This window comes from Microtus oregoni, unplaced genomic scaffold (assembly GCF_018167655.1).
Source record: "Microtus oregoni isolate MIOR12 unplaced genomic scaffold, Mior012 000056F_ref0000123, whole genome shotgun sequence".
Taxonomy (NCBI): domain Eukaryota; kingdom Metazoa; phylum Chordata; class Mammalia; order Rodentia; family Cricetidae; genus Microtus; species Microtus oregoni.
This window is the reverse complement of record NW_024543832.1, coordinates 11,667,719-11,690,092: the sequence shown is the minus strand read 5'-3', so window position 1 is coordinate 11,690,092 and position 22,374 is coordinate 11,667,719. Positions and strand designations below refer to the sequence as shown.

The window sequence follows — 22,374 nt, the reverse complement described above, 5'->3', positions numbered from 1 at the left end:
ATCACTGAGCTCCAGGCTTAAGGAAAGAAAAAAAAGGGAACGGAGGGAGGGAGAAAGGGAGGGAGGGAGGGACCATTAGCTCAGGACTGTTTACATGAACCTTTCCTCTACCCAGGTACTAGTCTTCCTTCTCTTGTATTTGATTTGACACACCACCATCTCCACCACCTCCACCACCTCCACCACCTCCACCACCTCCACCACCACCTCCACCACCCCAGTCTTATGTTCAGTTTTAAATGTCTCTTCTTTCAGGTAATTGCCAATTGCATTCCAAATCTACAGGTGTCTTATGTTCCCATCAAATTTACCATACTTTCTCAGTTTTCTCTCATAATACTGTGAATTCTGCATGGCAAAAATAAGAGCCTCACGGAGTATTAACACCTGACAAATAATAAATGCTTAGTGATGATTTGATGAATACATTTTTACCATGCAAAGAAAGCATAATGGTCATTGAGCCAAGGAAATCATTGAGTACATATTTGCTTTGCACTGAGAGAGTTTTACTATGTAGTCCACACTAGCCCTGAACCTGTTGTAGCCAAGGCTAGTCTTGAACTCATGATTCTGTAGTCTTAACCTCCCCTTTAATGGGACTACAGACATGCATCACCATGCCTAATAAGAAATCCTTAGCTGGGCTGTGGTGGCGCTTGCCTTTAATCTCAGCACTTGGGAGGCAGAGGCAGGTTGAAAGCAAATTCCAGGAGAGTCAGGGCTATTACACAGAGAAATCCTGTCAAAGAAAGAAAGAAAGAAAAGGAGTGAAGCGAAGGGAAGGGGAGGGGAAGGAAGGGGAGGGGAGGGGAGGGGAGGGAAATTTAAAAAAGTAGAGAACAAAATCATTAATGGTCCCAAACTTGATTTTACTTTCAGGGAACTTGATCCTTGATGAAATTATAGAAAATAAAAACAATCATCATAGAATGCAATTCCTGAGCTACATCTATTTAGAGATCCAGTTACTGGATATGATTTTCAAATTTGAAAAAGAATTTTTAACTGCTAGGAATAACTTCTGGAGAGAGAACCTGCAGGATGGGAAAATGTAATGAAAAAGGTTTGCCGGGAATCAAATTGGTTCTCCACTAATGGTTCTCCTGTGTGGTAAAATGAAAGGCAAAATAGACACCGCACCATTTTTATTATAGTAAGGTATATAGTCAGTACATTAAAATTTAATGGCATTCATAAAAGCCAAACAAATCCCACTATGATTACCAGCAATCAGAAACAGGAGGAGCCCATCATGTCAGTGGAAAATGTGATTTTTATTTAAGCACTCTATCTGCCTGATCTCTTAAAGTGATCTTTTGCTTAGAAATGGAAACCTAAATTCTAGGTTTCTGACTAGGAATAGGATCAGATTCCCAAATAATCTTTTATCCTGACTATATCCTAGTAATATTCATTTAGATAATTTAATCAGCGAGTACAAACTGAAGCTTCTCCACTTTGGCCTTCAGCCTCAAGGACCAGCGTTCGTGATTTAGATCAAAGGGACCAATAGCAGTCCCATGGAATTCTTAGCATACTCACTTGTGAATAAATCCATTCTTCCAAGAATATCACCTCATGTAAAATAATGTAAAAGAAGGTTCAAAGTTTCTTAGTTCTCGGTGATTTTAATTATCACTAATTGAGATGTTTAAGTTTAAGCTGTTTGTTTTGCTTTATCTTTTTCCCAATGCCTGCTTGGTATTAAACACGAAAGTTATGCATGCTACCCATCAATACTATTCATGGAGATGCTTCTCTTCACGGTAGCTCTGAGTTCGTTTTCAAGCAAATTCTCTCTTGAACTTACAGTCCTCCCCATCCTTGGCCCCCAGAGGGCTGGAATTACAGGCCTGTGGCACAGGACCTGACTTCAAACTTTATTTTAAAACAACAGAAATAGACTCACTCATGTGTATCATTCCAATAATAGCTAATATGCTTTGCATCCTGGAGCTGCAGTTTGAAAGGTCAAGGATCCTCAGCCCTTAGTCATCTAGAAACCTGAGTGAAGGCCACAGTCACAGTAGCAGTTTTTAGAAGGCAGCAGAGAACACAGAGTACAAAAAGAGACGTTCTTTAATGTAGTTCGAGTAGCAAGTACACAGCCGACTCAGCCTATCATATGCTCATTATCATACGATAATGCTAAGACACGATATTCCAACCCTGTGCTCTAATTGCAAGATCTTACAGCCCTCATCCATAAAATCCATAAAGTACTCCTTTCCCTGTCCCAAATCTTACAGTATGATACAATACAAAGCAGCTTTCTCATTTTTTAAAATTTATTTTAATTATGTATATATGTATATATGTGCATGTGAACATATGGGGTCAAATCCTCTGAACAGGAGCTGTGGGTGGTCATGCACTGTCTAACATGGCACCGAAACTGACTTGGGTGCTCTGGAAGAGTCTCAAGCCCTTTCTCATTCTTGGCATGGCCAAGCTGAATGTAGACACCCAAAATGAAAATTTTGTCAATTATACCACAATAAAGCTAAAAGGTAAGGTTGTTGGCTTTTTTTTGTTTTTACTCATTTATAAGTATGTGTCTCAACCCCTATGGGTCTGGGCATCAGTCTAGCACCTCTGAGGAACTAGGCCTGAGCCACAACCTCTGTGGGTCTGGACATGAATCTGGGACCTCCGAGGGAGTAGGCAGGAACCAGAGATCTCTGCAGGTCCAGGCGTGAGTATGGGACCTCAGAGGGAGAAGGCCTGAGCCAGGACCTCTATGGGCCCAGGCATTGGCTGAGACACCAAAGGGAATAGGCAGGAACCAGAAACCAACCTCTAAGGGACTGAGTGTGAGTTTGGGACATCTGAAAGAGTAGGCCGGAGCCAGGACCTCTTGCAGGTCTGGGCACATGCGAGCCTGGGAACTCCGAGATAGTAGGCCAGAGGCAGAGTCCTTTACAGGACCAACCCCAAGCCAGGGACCTCTGCAGGAACGGATCCAGACCAGGGACATTTATAGAAACAGCTCAACATAGGCTACAGCAGGCCTGAGACAGCAAACTCCAAGGGAGTAGAGCAAAGGCCGGGAGCACTGAGTGACCTCCAGGAACACAGAGTGACCAACAGGGTAACTAGAACCGTGGCACTGACTGTACCAAGAGGAACAACCATCTGAGCCTTGGATTCACGGGCACCTAGAAAATTAATCGACAGCAGAATCACAGCCCCAACCACAACAATTAGAGGAAAAGATGAGTAGAAAAGGTAAGAACACACGCAACACCACAAAGAGCAACACAACACCAGTAAAACCTAAAGACCCTACAACAGCAAGACTTGAACAACCAATTATAGATGACGAAGAAAATGACCTAAAAAAATAATGTCAAGAGAATGTTTGAAACTCTTAAAGAGAAAATGAGAAATTCCCTCAAAGAAATGGAGGAAAAGATGAACAAAAAATTGGAAGACATCAGCAAATCCCTTAAAGAAAACCAAGAAAAAGCAATCAAACATACAAAAGAAACAATTCAAGACTTGAAAACTGAAAGAAAGACAATAAAGAAAACACAAGCAGAGGGAATCATAGAAACAGAAATCATGAAAAAAACGATCAGGAACCACAAATGCAAGCATGAACAGCAGAATACAAGAGATGGAAGAGAGAATCTCAAGCGCTGAAGAAACAATAGAGGAAATAGACTCGTCAGTCAAAGAAAACATTAAATCTAACAAATGCTTAACACAAAATATCCAGAAAATATGGGACACCATGAAAAGGCCAAACCTAAGAATAATAGGGATAGAAGGAGAAGAAATTCAACTAAAAAACACAGAAAATATATTTAACAATATCATAGAAGAAAACTTTCCCAACCTAAAAAAAAATATGCCTATGAAGATACAAGAAGCTTACAGAATACCAAATAGACTGGATTAAAAAAAAAAAAAAAGTCCTCTCGCCACATAATAATCAAAACACTAAACATACAAAATAAAGAAAGAATATTAAGAGCTGCAAAGGAAAAAGGCCAAGTAACATATAAAGGTAGACCTATCAGAATTACACCTGACTTCTCACGGGAGGCAATGAAAGCCAGAAGGTAATGGTCAAACATTATGTAGACATTAAGAGACCATGGATGCCAGCCCAGACTACTATACCCAGCAAAACTGTCAATCACCATAAAAGAACAAAACAAGATATCCCATGACAAAACCAGATTTAACCAACATCTAGCCACAAAGCCAGCCCTACACAAAATACTAGAAGGAAAACTCCAACCCAAGGAAGCCAGCTACATCAACAAAAACACAGACAATTGATGGTCTCATAGCAGAAAAATCCCAAAGAAGGGGAAAAATGCACAAATTAACATTATCAACAATGAAAACTAAATTAACAAGAGATAGCAATCACTGGTCATTATTATTCCTTAATATAAATGGACTCAACTCACCTATAAAAAGGCACAGGCTAAAAGCTAACAGATTGGATATAAAAACAGAATCCATCCTTCCTCATCTGAACCTCAAAGATAGACATCATCTCAGAATAAAGGGTTAGAAAAAAATATTCCAATCAAATGGACCTAAGAAACAAGTGGGTGTAGCTACCCTAATATCTAACAAAATAGACTTCAAACTAAAATCAATCAAAAGAGACAAAGAAGGACATTTCATATTAGTCACAGGAAAAATCCATCAAGAGGAAATGTGAAAGTTTCCTTATCAGAAAATTTACAGTCATATAGCAGACTATAGACTATCATAAACAGCAAGGATTAAAAACTGCATGACTGTCTCAATGGATACTGAAAAATATTAAATAAAAACAAGCTATCAAATTTTTTTTGTTTGTGTGTTTTAAAGTGTCATAAAGGCTAGAGGTATAATTCATCATAAGACCCTGGGTTTGATCCCTCGCACAACAAAATAAGTCTTACCATGAACAGAAAATATAGACTGGAGGAGAAAAATAGCTATCATAAATTTTTTTAAATAATTGGATTTATTTGAAGAAAGCAATAAAATAAAATTGAGAGACTATGGCAGGAAACTAACCATCACCAAACAGCACTTCACCTTTCCAGCATTTTCACATCTTCTACATCAGAAGCCATCTCACAGTCAGACAGCCCTAGGGCAGGACCTTCTCCACTCCTGCACTGAGCTTCTGAGTCTCAGCTGCTTCATAAACAAAATGAAGTGGACTAAATAACAACCAGTTCATACATGAATTTAAGAAATGGAGCTATTTCACAGGGTTCCTTTGGTTCTACTATGGGAGGAACAATAAGATTATAAACAATTCCAGGAAAAGCAAACATACAAACACTAAATTTTGAGAATGAATTTCTTAATCTAAGACTAGACCTGTATTCTATATTGGAAAAGTCAAGGTATTAATTAAAGGAATACATTTTTATTGTTTCTATTTGCTTTTTGCTTTGTTTGTTTAATTTATACCAAATGTTTATGTGCATGCATGAGTGTGAGGGGAGGAGCCAGAAGTCACCGCCTGACTCCCCAGCCAGTAAGCAGCAAACTCTCCAGTCCCCACTCTACCCCTGATCCCCAGTGTTGGATTACAGGTACATATCACTATACTCAACCTTTTAAGTAGCTGCTGGGGATCCAAACTCAGTTCCTCAGGCTTTCACAGAAGGTACTTTTCCCAATGAGTCATCTCCCCAGCCCTGATTTTCCAGGAAAAAGATGAGGTTTTCAACAGTCTCAATATATCTTTAAGATGAGTCACTTAGTCAAATAGTATTTATGGTCCTTAAATCCTTAAAAGCTTAGTAATTCGACTCTTCACAGATGACTTAATGCAATATAACACTTGCTGTGCGAGCCTGACAGCCTGAGCTGTCACCTTGGAGCCCACCTAGAAGAGCTAGGTGGGTAGCAGCTTGCTTCTGTCTGAAGAATCACCCCAAAGTTCACAAGAGCAGCAGCAGAAACACCCTGACTCGATAAGGCAGAGGAAACCAAGTCCTGAAAGTTGTCCTCTGATCCCACACCCACACTATCCTGCATTTGCACTGTACCAAAGACTACACACAGGCAGGTAAATTTAAATTGAAAGCCAGCCTGATCTACACAGCTACTTAGCAAGTTCTAAGCCAGCAAGGGCTACACAGTGAGACCCTGTCTCTCAAAACAAAACAAGTTAGTACTGTCGAAGGGTAAGGGGTGGGTCACACTACCTCTGGAAGGTCAGACAGTACTCCTGGTACATACCTGCAATCTCAGGATCAGGATTTTAGGCTAGCTTCGGCTATATATCCAGCTCAAAGTTACCTTAGTCCACATGAAAACCCGCCTCAAAAGTGAGAGCTTATTTTAAATGGGCAGAATCTTAACCTTAGTATTCTCAGAATTCCATGATAATTTATGTATACACATCCCAGTAAGAATATGTGAGCTCTGGGCCCTGTGAGTTCTTTTCAAGCTTTTGATTATACTGTAGACAATGGAAACACAAATAACACATGCCTAAGGCTTTATTTCCTCATTTCTCAATCACCAAATATAAAGTAAACCAAAGATTTCACCCATGTTCACTTAGTTAGAACTTATCTACAAATTAATTTTTTAAAAAATGGCGCTGTTTATTATTGAAAAGACTCAAAGCTTCACAAATTACGTTTAAGGAAGTCAGTTCAAACAGATGCGTTGAATACAGCAAGTCCCAAGGGGAGCTGTGGCAATGAGAGTCCTTGCTCTAGGTTGGAAATGCAGCGAGGCAGCTGACGGACGTGAATAATTATCTTACAAAACTTGGTCTTCAGTTGAGAGACAAAAGTCTTATAGTAGCAATGGAAAGGATCACAAAAATCTCAAGGTCAAAACAAACAAACCCTGAAACATCTGAAGCACACAGTAGCCCCAGGCAGGCAAACACATGGCACTGACTACTACAATAAAAAATATCATTCTAAAAAACCAATGATTCTCCCAAAGGAGGAAAAAAGGCACAGATTAACATCACAAACGATGAAAACTAAATTAACAGGAGATAGCAATCACTGGTTATTAATATCCCTTATTGTAAACGAATTCAACTCACCTATAAAATGGCACAGGCTAACAGATCGGATATGAAAACAGAATCCATCCTTCTTCTGCATACAAGAAACACATCTCAACCTCAAAAACAGACATTGTCTCAGAGTAAAAGGTTGGGAAAAAATATTCTAATCAAATGGACCTAAGAAACAAGCTGGTGTAGCAATCCTAATATCTAACAAAATAGACTTCAAGCTAAAATCAGTAAAAAGAGACAAAGAAGGGCATTTCATATTAATCACACGAAAAATCCATCAAGAGGAAATCTGAATACTGAACATCTATGCCCCAAATACAAGGGCACCCTCATATGTGAAAGAAACACTTCTAAAGCTTAAATCATACATTAAACCCCACACACTAATAGTGGGAGATTCAACACTCCCCTCTCACCACTGGACAGGTCAATCAGACAAAAAATAAACAGAGAAATAAGAGAACTAGTAGATGTTTTGACTTATCTATAGAACATTCTATCCAAACAGAAAAGAATATACCTTCTTCTCAGCACCTCATGGAACATTTTCAACAATTGACCACATACTCGGTCACAAAACAAACCTCAACAAATACAAAAAAATTGGAATAACCCAATGTTATCGGATCACCATGAACTACAAATTATAAGAAATAAAACCCTTTCTTCCAAAGTAAAAAAAAAAAAAACAATGATTCTGTGCACTTTAACCAACAAGTAGGTTTAAAAATACAAATTATGGGGCTGGGAGAGGGCTCAGCAGTTAAAAGCACTGGCTGCTCTTCAGAGGGCCTGGGTTCAATTCCCAGCACTCACGTGGCAGCTCACAACTATCTACAGTGCCAGTTCCAGGGGACCCAACACCGTGGCAAAACACCAATGCACATAAAATAAAAATAAAATAATTTTTTTTTTTTTTTTTTTTTTTTTTGGTTTTTCGAGACAGGGTTTCTCTGTGGCTTTGGAGCCTGTCCTGGAACTCGCTCTGTAGACCAGGCTGGTCTCGAACTCACAGAGATATGCCTGCCTCTGCCTCCCGAGTGCTGGGATTAAAGGCGTGCGCCACCATCGCCCGGCAATAAATTTTTTAAAAAAATCAAATTACAAGATAATTTTGTTTGGGTTCTCAAAATCAAAAGAAAATAAAATCTAAATATAAGTGCTAATAATATAAAATAAAACACTATTTAACTTTGGTCAAAAAGACCTAAATTAGATCTAAGTATGTTTTAATCACTTTAAAATCTATTCTCTGTACATTAATATAAACTATGTTAAAATCTTACAGGTAGGTGCCAAAATTATGCTAACTGATAGGGTTTAAGGATAAAAACAAGGAAACATGATAAAGGATGGAGCATGGAGCACCTTCTCACACAGTTCATCATTTGATTCAGCAGGCCTAGACATCCCAATATGTTTCAAAACCAGTCCAAGCTTTGACATTTACCAGCAGGGTGCTCAGAGCAGCAATGAGGCAGGTGGTAGCACTTCCCAGGGTCAGCGCAGCAGCGTTTGCCTGCCAGAAGGAACTGTGCACTCTGCTGCTTGCAGGAGTTCATACCAACCACAGTGGAGCCCTGACAACACTGGGGCATTAAGCTGCCGTAACTTTCTCGTCTCTGTGCTACTGCAGAGATAGGAATGAACTTCCCACTCAGAAGGCAGAAGCAGGTGGCTCTCTATAAGCTTGAGGCCAGCCTGGTCCACAAAACAGTTCCAAGACAGCCAGGGCTACATAGTAAAATGCTGTCTCAATAAACTAAAAAGAAAAAAAATAAAGAAAAGAATGATGTTTGAGTACATTCTACAAAAGCATTTTTCTCCAAGGTGTGCTGGCTGGTCTTATGTCAACTTGACACAGAAAATGAGGTATCTGAAAGGAGGGAGCCTCAATTGAGAAAAGCTTCCATAAAATCTGGCTATCAGGCAGTTACTAGTGATTGATGGGGAAGGGCACAGGCCACTGTGGGTGGAACTATCTATCCCTGGGCTGGTCCTGGGTTCTATAAGAAAGCCATGGAGAGTAAGCAGAAACAGCACTCCTGTGTCCTCTACACCAGCTCCTGCCTCTAGGTTCCTGCCCTGTTTGAGTTCCTGTCCTGACTTCCTTAGACATGTGATGTAGAAGAATAAGCTAACTGGACCCTTTCCTCCCCAACTTACTTTTTGGTTACGGTGCAAGGAAATTGCAGCAATAGAAACCCTAACTGAGACACAAGGCAAATTCAAACTGCACCATAAACATTTCTCACCTGTAAACAATCAAGCAAGTCCACACTAACAAAGACTAAATCTGGCCAGTTTGACACACAACTTACTCTCCTTTATTTAGCACTGACACCTATTATCCATTACGAATTAGGCTGTGAATCTTGCTGGAAACCATTTTCATGCTGTCATTCTGTGGCTCAAAATCTGCAAAGCTTCTTTCCTGCCAGCTCTAAATTCCCAGTCAGGTTTTCAAGGACCTTCCTCCCTGGGCTGAGTGTCCTGCCACCCTCACCGTCCCAGTCCTCTTCGCACTGGCCTCCGCGACTTAAACCCAGCATGTGTTACATCCAGAGTGATCTGCTTTCTCCATCCTCTATTCTCCCAAGTCTCGAGTCGTACATGACACCTTCTTCTACTATCCACCCCTACACTGACAGTTCTTCTTATCAAGTCCATTTGTGTCACAGCTCCTGAATTGGAAAGGTCTCAAAATATCTCCACTTTTTGTTCTTCTTTGATACACAGGGGGAAATAAAAACTTGTAATCCAACCAGTTGCTCAGCAAACTGAGGCAGAAGAATCTTGAATTAGAAGAGACTGATGTTTGAAAAAGAAAAACTAAAAGAAAGCGCATATGTAGGACATATCCCAACATGTCTAGAACTCTGCAATTCCCAGGTATAATTCCACTCACTGGAGTTCCACTCACTCCTCTTCCAGTAAAGAAATCACAAGAAAAGGCAAAAGAGTGCCTGCACTTCAGTTTTCACAGGAAAACAGCAACAAAAACAGTAAGCACTGATGAGAGGGCTGTGTGACTGAAGTCATTCTCTTCTTCCCAACCACACCTGCTCCTACCTCCTGGAGTTTTGTATTTGTTTTGATTTTATGTATATGGGTGTTCTGTCTGTACATCTGCCTCTGTGCTCTATGCACATATTGCCTGGTGCCTTTGGGAGCCAGAAAGGTGTCTAATGCCCAGAACTGGAGTTAGAGATGGGTGTGAGCTACCATGTGAATACTGGGAACCACATCCCGATCCTTTAGAAGGACAGCCAATGCTCTTACCTGCTAAGCCATCTCTTCAGCCCTCAATTTTTTTAAGTACGATACTGGTAAATTTTGTGGTTTATTGCTATTAATAAACTACTTATAATATCTTCCACAGGGGATTTTTCACTGTATACTGGTAAGAACTGCTATCCTATACAGCAAAGAGCATGCTAGACAAATAGAAGGCAAGCAATAATTAGCCAAGGAGTGTGTCCAGTTAATAAATCAGTTATGTGTAAATATTGATTAATGTTCAGCTGGCTGATGATGATTGATGAAAATAAAAAGTATAAACACGGATTGACAGAGCTATTATGACTGTGGACAGTTTCTCAAGGTCCGACCCTAATATTTTGATATCAGATCATGGCTACTGCTCTCCAATCTTAATGTTTAAGTTAAGTCAGTTTCTATGGTAGCAATGTACCTCTTGTGCAACACTGTGGCCATGATTCAAATCTTAGGTAAACTTAGTGAATGGTGAACTTATTTTCCAACGTAATCAGAGACGAGGTAACTTGTTCTGCGCACAAGAAAGACTGGCTGTGTCATACAAATCTTGTTCTGTATTAAAATGTCTCAGTTGGGGGTGGGGGTTGCCCTAGTTTTGTTTTTTTCTGAAACAGGGTCTCACTATGTAGTCCTGGTTATCCTGGAACTCACTATATAGACCATGCTGGCCCTGAACTCACAAGTAACTGCCTGCCCCTAACCTCCTGAGTGCTGAGATTAAAAATGTCTGCCACCACACCGAGCCTTTAAATGGTACTTTTACAAGAAGGAAGGTCCTGAGCACTGCAAGTCCCTCAATGCCAATTACAATTTAAACTCAGATTGACTATTTCAGATCTAAAATGCTTGAGAACAGAAACAGTTTTGATTTTTAAGGGTGTTTCGGAGGAGGTGGGGGCTACCAGAAATATTCATCTTGTGTGACACTTTTAACTAATTAAACTCACTTTTCAGTATTTCATGAATTGACTGTAACACAAGCCAGTGATTTGAGACCCACTCCAAATCCTAAAACGGCATATCCCTCCCTGAAAGCCCTGAAAGCTCTTTAAACATATACGAGATGGTGAGCATGAACCTGCCCCGGCCAAGAGTCTTCTGTCTCCTGCTGCCTTGGCATCCTCACACTCTAGAAAGTGAAGCTGACAGTAAGCTTCTAACATTTATTTCCTTCTTTGTGCTGCCTAAGAAGCAGTCACTATTCAGATGCACAAAACCAGACTTCAGAGGAAGCTTGGGTCAGTAATGCCTGGAAACACCCAAACATCAAGCAAATAGCCCCAAAGAATGTCCTACTCGACAATTCCAAGGATATAATTAATTTCCCTCTGTCCCTTCCCCTTCAGGCTGAGATATCTACTTTCTGCTTCCTTACATCCTAGAGAAAAGCAAGAAAAGCATAAGCACTGTGTTTTAAATTTTAGTGTACTTGCTTGCCCTCAGAGCTGACAAGGACACCCATCTTGTTTGGACTGTAAGCTTCAATAAAATTTCAGTGTAGCTAATTAAGTGACATACTTTTAAATGAATTGTTCAGTATTTTTCAGCTAATCATAACACACTGGTGTTCTCAAGTTCTCATGGAAACAGTGGTTTTGCCTCCTGGTACAATGAAGGTTCAAACCTTTGGGGCTTCCCTCTAGTTAACCTCACATGAGAAACTGTCTCACTGAAATATGTACAATGATGACTTTCTAATTCTATCATTCCTTCCGTATTTATTGGTTCATAGTCTCCTCATCAAATAGGGTTATGAAATAAAGTTGACACAAGAAGAGCAGGAGAAAAGATTAATTCTTTTTCATTTCCAATTGCCAGAGTAAGGGACTGGTACCCTAGTTACCACCAAATGTCATCTATGAAAAACAAAACAAAAAAGGGGGTGGAGGGAGGTTTCTTTAGGATTTATCTTATTTTTGACCTCCGCATACACACAAACACATGTGTATGAAGACAAACACACACACACGCACCAGAAGTACCTCTCAGAATCAACTTATTTTTTCTAAAAAGAGTAGTAGTATTCTATTTAGTAACAAATGTTTTACTCACTTAATAAATGCTGGTGGCATGTCTCTCTTCAAAATCTGATCCTCGGTGGTCTGAACTGTCTCTTTTCCAACCTACAAGAGGAAGGTATGAGTCAAGTATTAAGTTCTGGAACTGTCAGTAACGTTTACTTAAGCAGTCTCAAACATACTTTAAGACATAGTCCAGGTATGGTATATCCATATGCCTGCAATCCTATCACTCAAGTTTGAGGCCAGCCTGGATAGACAGTACCAGTCAAAACAACAACACCACAACAAAAACCCTCCATAATCTAGCTTCAAAAGAAAATTTTTGCATTTTCAATTATTAAGATCAATCAAACCAGGCATGGTGGCACACAGCGGTAACCCCAATATGTAGGAGATGAAAACAGGAGGCCCAAGAATTCAGGGTCATCCTTATCTACACAGCATGAGAACTTGTCTCAATGGGGGAAGAAAGGATAACATGTTTGCACAATATAATTATAAAACAATATGAAGTCCAAGCACAGCTCTAGGGTAACTTGGGTCATCACTAAAAATAGTGAGAAAATAGAGAAACCTGTTGAAAATACACATGCATATGCTACACTACACTGAAAAACATCTCTAAAAGGCCACATGAAGCATACAATTTGAGCAGACTAAAATGAATATACAAAATATTTTGCACACAAATATATATGGAGGAGGGAGGAGAGACTGGAAGAAATATCTGATGAAATTCTGACTTTGATACTAGAAATCAAACAAGAAAACATGCAACTTTAATAGCAACACACATACATATATGTGTGTATATATGTATAGAAATATATGTAAACCTGAAAATAACATGCATTTACATAGTTTAAGAACAACTTGAAAAGAAATAGCAAATACTTTTGAATGCCAACAGTGTAATAGACAGCTCCACATTCTGCGAGCAGCAATATAAACTTACACATTCTCTTTCGGCATTTGCTTCTGTATTTTAGGAAACATAAAAATTGTCACAACTAAGAACTCCAAACTGAGAGACTAGCCCCTACAAGCAGTATCACCAAATGTGAGTATTACAATATTTACAAAAGTATTTACTACAATGTTACTCTTAACAGCCAACATCCTTTTAAAATAACTTACCTATCAGAAACAGTTAGGCAAAGTAAGGTCATCCTAATTTGGAGAAAGGCCAGTATGATTCTACATACTCAGAGTTGTAGGAAAATATTTCACTTAAAAAAACCATAGTTAGGTATAGTAGCTCACACCTGTCATCTCAGCAGGCAGGAAGCAAAAGCAAGAGTTGACAGCGTACAGCCTGGTCTACAGAGTGAGCTCCAGGTTACTCTAAAATCACAAACAGATCTGCAGCTATAGCTTGGGGCTAAAGCATGGGCTGGCACATACAAGGCTTTAGGTTCCAGTCCCAGCTCAGAAAAGAAGGAATTATAACTTTAAGTACAATATGCTCAGCAACAAAGGTAAACCACATTGCAGCACAGAAATGTGAAACTTTGTAAGCCCTTGTTAAGGAGTACCCTCATCCTACTTAGTCATTTAACTTCTTTCTTTCTTTCTTTCTTTCTTTATTTATTTATTTAAGATTTCTGCCTCCTCCCCGCCACCGCCTCCCATTTCCCTCCCCCTCCCCCAATCAAGTCCCTCTCCCTCATCAACTCGAAGAGCAATCAGGGTTCCCTGACCTGTGGGAAGTCCAAGGACCACCCACCTCCATCCAGGTCTAGTTAGGTGAGCATCCAAACTGCCTAGGCTCCCACAAAGCCAAGTGCAGTAGGATCAAAACCCAGTGCCATTGTTCTTGAGTTCTCAGTAGTCCTCATTGTCCGCTATGTTCAGCGAGTCCGGTTTTATCCCAGGCTTTTCCAGACCCAGGCCAGCTGGTCTTGGTGAGTTCCCAGTAGAACATCCCCATTGTCTCAGTGTGTGGGTGCACCCCTCACGGTCCTGAGTTCCTTGCTCGTGCTCTCTCTCCTTCTGCTCCTGATTTGGACCTTGTGATAGCCTTTGCTGGAGAGGTTGTGGAGAAAGGGGTAAACTCATCCATTGCTGGTGGGAATGCAAACTTGTGCAACCACTTTGGAAAGCAGTGTGGCGGTTTCTCAGGAAATTCGGGATCAACCTACCAATGGACCCAGCAATACCACTCTTGGGAATATACCCAAGAGATGCCCTATCACACAACAAAAGTATATGCTCAACTATGTTCATAGCAGCATTGTTTGTAATAGCGGGAACCTGGAAACAACCGATGCCCTTCAATGGAAGAATGGATGAAGAAAGTATGGAATATATACATATTAGAGTACTACTCAGCAGTAAAAAACAAGGACTTCTTGAATTTTGCATGCAAATGGACGGAAATAGAAAATACTATCCTGAGTGAGGTAAGCCAGACCCAAAAAGTCATTTAACTTCTGATTTGAGTTTAAAGAAAAAAGTGAACCGGATGGTAGTGGCACACACCTTTAATCCCAGCACTTGGGGGGCAGAGGCAGGTGGATCTCTGTGAGTTCAAGGCCAGCTTGGACTACAGAGTGGGTTCCAAGACAGCCAGGGATACACAGAGAAACCCTGTCTAGAAAAAAAAAAAAAAGCTGAAAAAAGTGAGCAAGAAAAATCCCTAAATATACAATAAATTAGCTAAAGAAAAAGCTACAATAAACTATTCTTAGGAAATACAAGTCATGCATAAATTACTGAAGACAAGTTGTTTTTTCTATCAAGTCAATAGCTGAGAAAAAGCATCACACAGCACTGTAAGAGCCAGCAGAAGGAGGGAGAACATGAGCAAAGAAGTCGGGACCACGAGGGGTGCACCCACCCACTGAGACAGTGGAGCTGATCTATTGGGAGCTCACCAAGGCCAGCTGGACTGTGACTGAAAAGGCATGGGATAAAACTGGACTCTCTGAGCATGGCGAACAATGAGGGCTGAGGAGAAGCCAAGGACAATGGCACGGGGTTTTGAACCTACGTAATGTGCTGGCTTTGTGGGAGCCTAGCCAGTTTGGATGTTCAGCTTCCTAGAAATGGACAGAGCGGGGAGGACCTAGGACTTACCACAGGGCAGGGAACCCTGACTGCTCTTTAGACTAGAGAGGGAGGGGGAGAGGAGTGGGGGGAGGGGAAGAAGGGTGGGAGGAGGGGGAGGGAAATGGGAGGCTGGGAGGAGGGGGAAACTTTTTTTTTCTCCTTTTCTCAATAAAAAAAAAAAGAACCAGCGCTTCTACAGACAATAGACTGTCTGTAGCACAATAAAAGCCTTTCAGATCAGCAGCTGGTTTAAGAGTTTCTCAGATCAAATATGACAGAACATTTCCAGTGTCTGTTCACTATGTTTGCCAGCTGAAACAACCATTCAAAAAGTGATGGGCCATGATTTCATGAAGTAAAAGACAAAGTTCAGGCATGAAGTCACCAGTTCATATTAAGTATAATGGGCTTAAAATATTCACAGTGAAGACACATGGAGAACCCTTTAATGTACACACAGGGCGCAGGGGGATAGAGAAACAGAAAACAGGGGGAGGGAGGAAAAAGGAGCATTCCTCTCAAATCTCCATTAGAAAAGTGAGGGTTATTCAGTGTTCCTGAGCCAAATGTCAGATACTGACTGTTCCAGGTACTGAAAATGAAGCAGACAGTAAGTTTCCCGACAGTCACAGGGATGTGGCTCAGTTGGAGATTGCCTGTCTCACATGCCGGAAGCCCTGGGTTTGATCAACACTGCGTAACTCAGGAGTGGTGGGATACTCTGGAGGCAGATAAACCTGGCGCACAGATATACACACATAGGCAAAACACACACATAAAGTAAAAAATTTAAAACTAAATAAAAGCAGACAAAACAGTCTATAATGAAGAAACAACACTAGAGCTGAGACTTTGAAGCTAATCTCATCCTGAAGATCTGGACCTAAGTGGCGATGCTACTCAGGAGACCAGAGTAGGAAGACTGCAAGTTCTAGGCCACCCTGGATACCTTACTGAGACCCTGTGTCAAAAGCATAAACCTATTCCATCTAATCCCCATCTTGTTTGTTCTGTTGTGTTTTCATGTATAAAACATGGGAACTGTCTTCATGGTCACAGCGAGACTGGAGGAAATATATTACCTGTTATCTCTTGCTTGGTAATTTCTTTTTTTTTTCCTTTTTTTATCTTTTTAAAGGAAAACAAACTATCTTTTTTTCATTATACATACCAATCTAAGTTCCCACTCCTTCCCCTTCTCCCATTCCCTCCATATATCCTCCCACCCCACCCCCATCCAATCCTCTGAGAGGGTAAGGCACATTGCTTTGTGGAAGGTCCAAGGCCCTCCCTACTACATCTAGGCTGAGCAAGATATCCCTCCAAAGAGAACAGGTTCCCAAAAAACCAGTACATGCAGTAAGGATAAATCCCGGTGCCACTGCCAGTGGCCCCTCAGTCTGCCCCAGCCACGCCACTGTCAACCACAATCAGATGGACTAGTTTGCTATGCTTGTTCCTTCCCAGTCCGGCTGGAGTTTATGAGCTCCCATTATCTCAGGTAAACTGTTTCAGTGGGTGAACCCATCAGGGTCTTGACCTCTTTGTTCTTACTCTCATTCCTCCCACTCTTCAACTGGACCTTGGGAGCTCAGTCCAGTGCTCCGATGCGGGTCTCTGCCTCTGTTTCCATCTGTTATTGGATGAAGGTTCTATGGTGATATTTAAGATAATCATCAGTCTGACTACAGGGCAAGGCCAGTTTGGACACCCTTTTCTCTATTGCTTAGGGTCTTAGCCAGGGTCATCCTTGTGGATTCCTGGGAATTTCTCTAGAGCCAGGTTTCTGCGAACCCTATAATGGCGCACTCAATCGATATCTCTTTCCTTGCTCTCATCTCTGTTCTTTCTCCATCTCTACTATCCCATTCCCTCAAGTTCTCCTCACCCCTCCACTTTTCCCTTCTCTTCCCCTTCCACCCTCCATTCTTCCCCCATCCCCATGCTCCCAATTTTGTCAGGCGATCTTGTCTGTTTCGACTTTCCAGGTGGATCTATATATGTTTTTCTTAGGGTTCACCTTATTACTTAGCTTCTCTAGGATCATGAACTATAAGCTCAATATCCTTCGTTTATAGCTAGTATCCACTTATGAGTGAGTACATACCACAGTCATCTTTTTAGGTCTGGGTTACCTCACTCAGGATAGTGTTTTCTAATTCCATCCATTTGCATGCAAAATTCAAGATGTCATTGTTTTTTACAGCTGAGTAGTACTCTAATGTGAACTTCTGAAGGGATCACCATCCCTGACATTAAGCTCTATTACAGAGCTATAGTAATGAAAACAGCTTGGTACTGGCATAAAAACAGGAAGGTTGACCAATGGAATCGAATTGAAGACACAGATATTAATCCACACACCTATGAACACCTGATTTTTGACAGAGAAGCTAAAATTATACAATGGAAAAAAGGAAAGTATCTTCAACAAATGGTGCTGGCATGTCAATATGTAGAATAATGAAAATAGATCCATATCTAGCCCATGTACAAAACTCAAGTCCAAATGGATTAAAGACCTCAATCTAAATCCAACCACACTGAACCTGACAGAAGAGAAAGTGGGAAATAACCTTCAATGCATGGGCACTGGAGACCACTTCCTATATATGACACCAGTAACAAAGACATTGAGAGAAACAATAAATAAATGGGACCTCCTGAAACTGAGAAGCTTCTGTAAAGCAAAGGACACAGTCAATAAAACAAAATGATGGCCTACTGAATGGGAAAAGGTCTTCACCAACCCCACATCAGACAAAGGACTGATCTCAAAAATATATAAAGAACTCAAGAAATTAGACATCAAAATTCTAAATAACCCAATTAAAAACTGGGGTATAGAACTAAACAAAGAATTCTCAACAGAAGAATCTCAATCAGCCAAAAGATACTTAAGGAAATGTTCAATATCCTTAGCCATCAGGGAAATGTAAATTAAAACATCTCTGAGATACCATCTTACACCTGTCAGAGTGGTGAAGATCAAAAACACCAATGATAGCTTATCCTGGAGAGGATGTGGAGTAAGGGGAACACTCATCCATTGCTGGTGGGAATGCAAACTTGTATAACCACTTTGGAAATCAGTATGGCAGTTTCTTTTTTGTTTTTTTAATATTTATTTATTTATTTATTATACAATATTCTGTCTGCTTGTATGCCTGCAGGCCAGAAGAGGGCGCCAGACCTCATTACAGATGGTTGTGAGCCACCATGTGGTGGCTGGGAATTGAACTCAGGACCTTTGGAAGAACAGGCAATGCTCTTAACCACTGAGCCATCTCTCCAGCCCAGTATGGCAGTTTCTCAGAAAACTGGGAATCAACCTACCTCAAGATCCAGCAATATCACTGTTGGGCATATACCCAAAATATACTACAAAGGCATTTCTTCAACTATGTTCATAGCAGCATTATTTGTAATAGCCAAAGTCTGGAAACAACCTAGATGCTCCTCAACCGAAAAATGGATAAAGAAAATTGCTTGGTGATTTCGAGTCTCAAAGTTTTGTCTTTGATTAGCCTAGAAAGGCTTTATCAGTGCTTCACAAATCAGGAGATATCCTTATGGCCCATTATACCTTAGAAATAGGCTTCTTTGGATGCCCTGGACTTTATGATACTTACATAATATAACACTGAACTGTCGAGACGTAGAACAGAGGATGACAGCCCTTCAACAGACCTGCAAGTCGGATAGCCTAACTCCCTACCTTGTCCCTAGCTGAAGCCAGTACAGCCAGCCGGTCTTTCTGATTCAGTAAACCATGTACTCAAACACATCTGACTGAACCCTTGCCTGGGCTCATTTTTCTGGTTGAGCTATGTGATCCTTTTCTTCTCCACCTCAATGCTAAGTTCCAGGTCTAGCTCTTCTTTTGTAATGAGATCATTTGGTAAAGACATAAAAAAGGTTCATGAGTAACTTAGGAATGAGTTAATAGGAAGAATCAGGAGACAAGTTCAGCTTTAGAAGGTTCATGTTCCGTGTTTATAAGTCCAGTTTTAAGATTCAATGATATATCTCACACTTGTACAGCACCAAATCACCAAAACACCTGGCCTACTAAACCAAAGGCTGATACATTATAGAATATGGTTCCTCATTTATTGTTCCAGAATAGCTAATAAATGTCTGTGACCTAAGTCAAATAATTTAATCACTTTTCCTTTAATTACTTCTTCCACCACTGTCACTTAAGTGCCTTTAGGGGCTGGAGAGATGGATTAGTGATTAAGAGCACTGTCAGCACATCCAAAGGACTCAAGTTCACATTCCAGCATCCTCGTCAACAATTTCACAACCACCCGAGACTCCAATTCCCTCCTGGCCTCTAGCTGAGACAGACACACACACAGACACACACACACACACACACACACACACACATACAATAATAATAATAATAATAATAATAATAATAATAAAATAAAGAGCTTTTAATTAAAGTGTTAAAATGCAACAATAAAGTTGGTAAATGTTAGATGGAATCATTAATAACTTATTAATAACAAAGAAATATTAAAGTGAATGAATTACTTTTGGACTACAAAATAATTAGCCAAATATTCCATGATAAATTAAAGTAATATTATTGTAATTATTATATATGAAAGCAAATCAACAGAAATTTTCTACTAAAAAAAATTTAGGGGCTTGAGAAATGGCTCAACAGTTAAGTGTAAATTTGCTGTTCTTCCAGGACCTGAGTTCAATTCCAAGTATCTATATAAGGTGACTTACAACTACTTGTAACTCCAGCTCCAGGGGCTTCCAACACCCCTGGCTCTGCGTACACCTGCATTTGTGCACTTGTCCACACACAGACACATATATACAATTCAAAATAATTTTTAAAATTTAAATGAAGAGAAAATATTAAAAATCGTTCTTAATTACATACGTTCTGAGTAAGTTGTCTGGTCACTATTTTAAAATAACACTTTCGGGGAATTATCTAACTTTACTGTAAATACTCATTTTTACTTCCCAATTTCAATTCTATGGCTCTGTAGTGTTCAGATTTGTTCACTGCTGGGCACTGCTCCTAAGACCTGATTTATATTCAGTCCAAAAATCAGATGCTCCCTGCCAACTATGTGTCACCTAGGTGGTAGGAAGAGGGAAAAAACACATCCTTGGACATATGAACTGGAATAGTGGTAGTGGATGAGAAACAGGCCTGAGAAAAGCTTTGGAGACTTTGCAGGAAGCCTTGCTTTTTCTGAAGACTCTTACTTGGTTCTATAGTTAATTTAAATATCTTTTGTTCAATATGTCACTTTCAGCTCAAAAATTCTATATAAGAAAGCTGTTGTCTTGTTATTGTTGGTATGCTCTTTCCTTCACAACCTACTCAGAAATACAGAATGATTAGTTACTTCTCGGGGGTAAAGGGTGCAGCTAGACTAAGACTGTTAGTGAAGATGTCTCCCTTAGCTGCAGTAAAGGTAAGAAAATGGCAAATCATAGCGGAGAGGATTCTTATTACCAATTCGTATAGTATAAGCGGTAACTACAGTGCTTTACAAAAGGAGGCAAGGTGGCAGGCATGGTTGTGCACGCTGTAATTGTCACAATCTTTAATGAGGTAGGAGAACTGGGAGGTAAGAATCCAGCCTGTGCTACACAGCAAAGCAATGTTTAAACAACAGATTTCTTCCCTCCCTCCTTCCCTCCCTCCCTCCATCTATCCATCCATCCTTCCTCCCCTTCCTTTAAATACAAGGTCTCATCGCATAGCTCTGGCTGGCCTAGAACTCGCTATACCGATTAGGAAGGCCTTGAGACCAGGGTGACCTTGGTATCACAGAGACTCTACCTCTGGAGAAATGGGATTAAGAGTGTGCACCACCATACTCAGCTAGACAACAGGATCTTAGTGTAAGTCTTTATGTTGTCATAGTGCACAGAACCAATCAATCATTTATGATCAACCATTCACAACCAATGCTGTGGGATAATACTCTTGTATGCTGTAAAGATTTGTCTCTTATATTAGTTTAATAAAATGATGATTGGCCAGTAGTCATGCAGGAAGTATAGACAGGGCGACCAGACTAAGAGAATTCTGGAAAGAGGAAAGGCAAAGAAATAGTCAGCCAGATGCAGAGGAAGCAAGATGAGAATGCCTCACTGAGAAAAGGTACCAAGCCATGTGGCTAAACATAGACAAGAACTGTGGGTTAATTTAGATTGTAAGAACTAGTTAATAATAAGCCTGAGCTAATAGATCAAACAGTTTATAATTAATATAAGTCTGTGTGTGTTTCTTTGGGATTGAAGTCTGTGGGACTAGACTGGGGAGATGAGACTACAAACAAAAAGAGGCTTACATGACATTTACTCCATGTAAAGGATGGGAAAGAAATCTAAGATGAATCTTGCTCCTGGCTCAAGGGTCCAAGTCAAGAGGAACAGGGAGAAAGCCCAGAGCATGGAGGGAAAGGAATGTTCAGATGGAGCTGTTCAATGAGCAATCCACTTACCTAGCTGGACTAGAGATTTGAAAGCAATGGTGAGGTGTCTCTCGAAGTCACAAACAATAAATGAAATCAAGAACTAACAACACTAACAGATAACAGCTGCTTAAAGAAAAAGTTAGTACCCAGTGGCACAGTGTCTCCTACTTGTAATCCCAGAACTCAAAGGCCAGGCGAGAGAACTGCTGTTTAACAAGTAATTCAGATCTGCAGGCTTCCTTGAAAAGTAGGAAAATCTGAGTATGTTAAGTCATATTTCCACAAGACAATAAACTGGAGATGGCAATAACTTGACAGGGACTAAAAAAAAAATCTTTAATTTTCAATTCTTCAATATACATAGAAATCTCTAGCATTCTACAACTATATTAAGATGACCAGCTAGGATATGCCACTAAACAGTGATAAAAAATATGAAAATAGAAAAGTTAAATATGATTGGGCACACCTTTAATCCTAGCACCTAGGAGGCAGAGGTAGGCAGTGTGACTTTGAGGCCAGCCTGGTCTATAAAACA

The 22,374-nt window shown here is 40.3% G+C and overlaps 1 protein-coding gene across 2 annotated transcripts in view; it reads right to left on the bottom strand.

Moving 5' to 3' along the window:
• Positions 1 to 22,374, bottom strand: part of Vcl (vinculin) — a 92,846-nt gene that overhangs the window by 50,733 nt on the left and 19,739 nt on the right. For both annotated transcript variants that reach the window (XM_041638995.1, XM_041638996.1), the window contains exon 2: positions 12,350 to 12,420. In XM_041638995.1, coding sequence (XP_041494929.1) covers positions 12,350 to 12,420 — 71 coding nt within the window. The remainder of the gene's footprint in view (positions 1 to 12,349; positions 12,421 to 22,374) is intronic.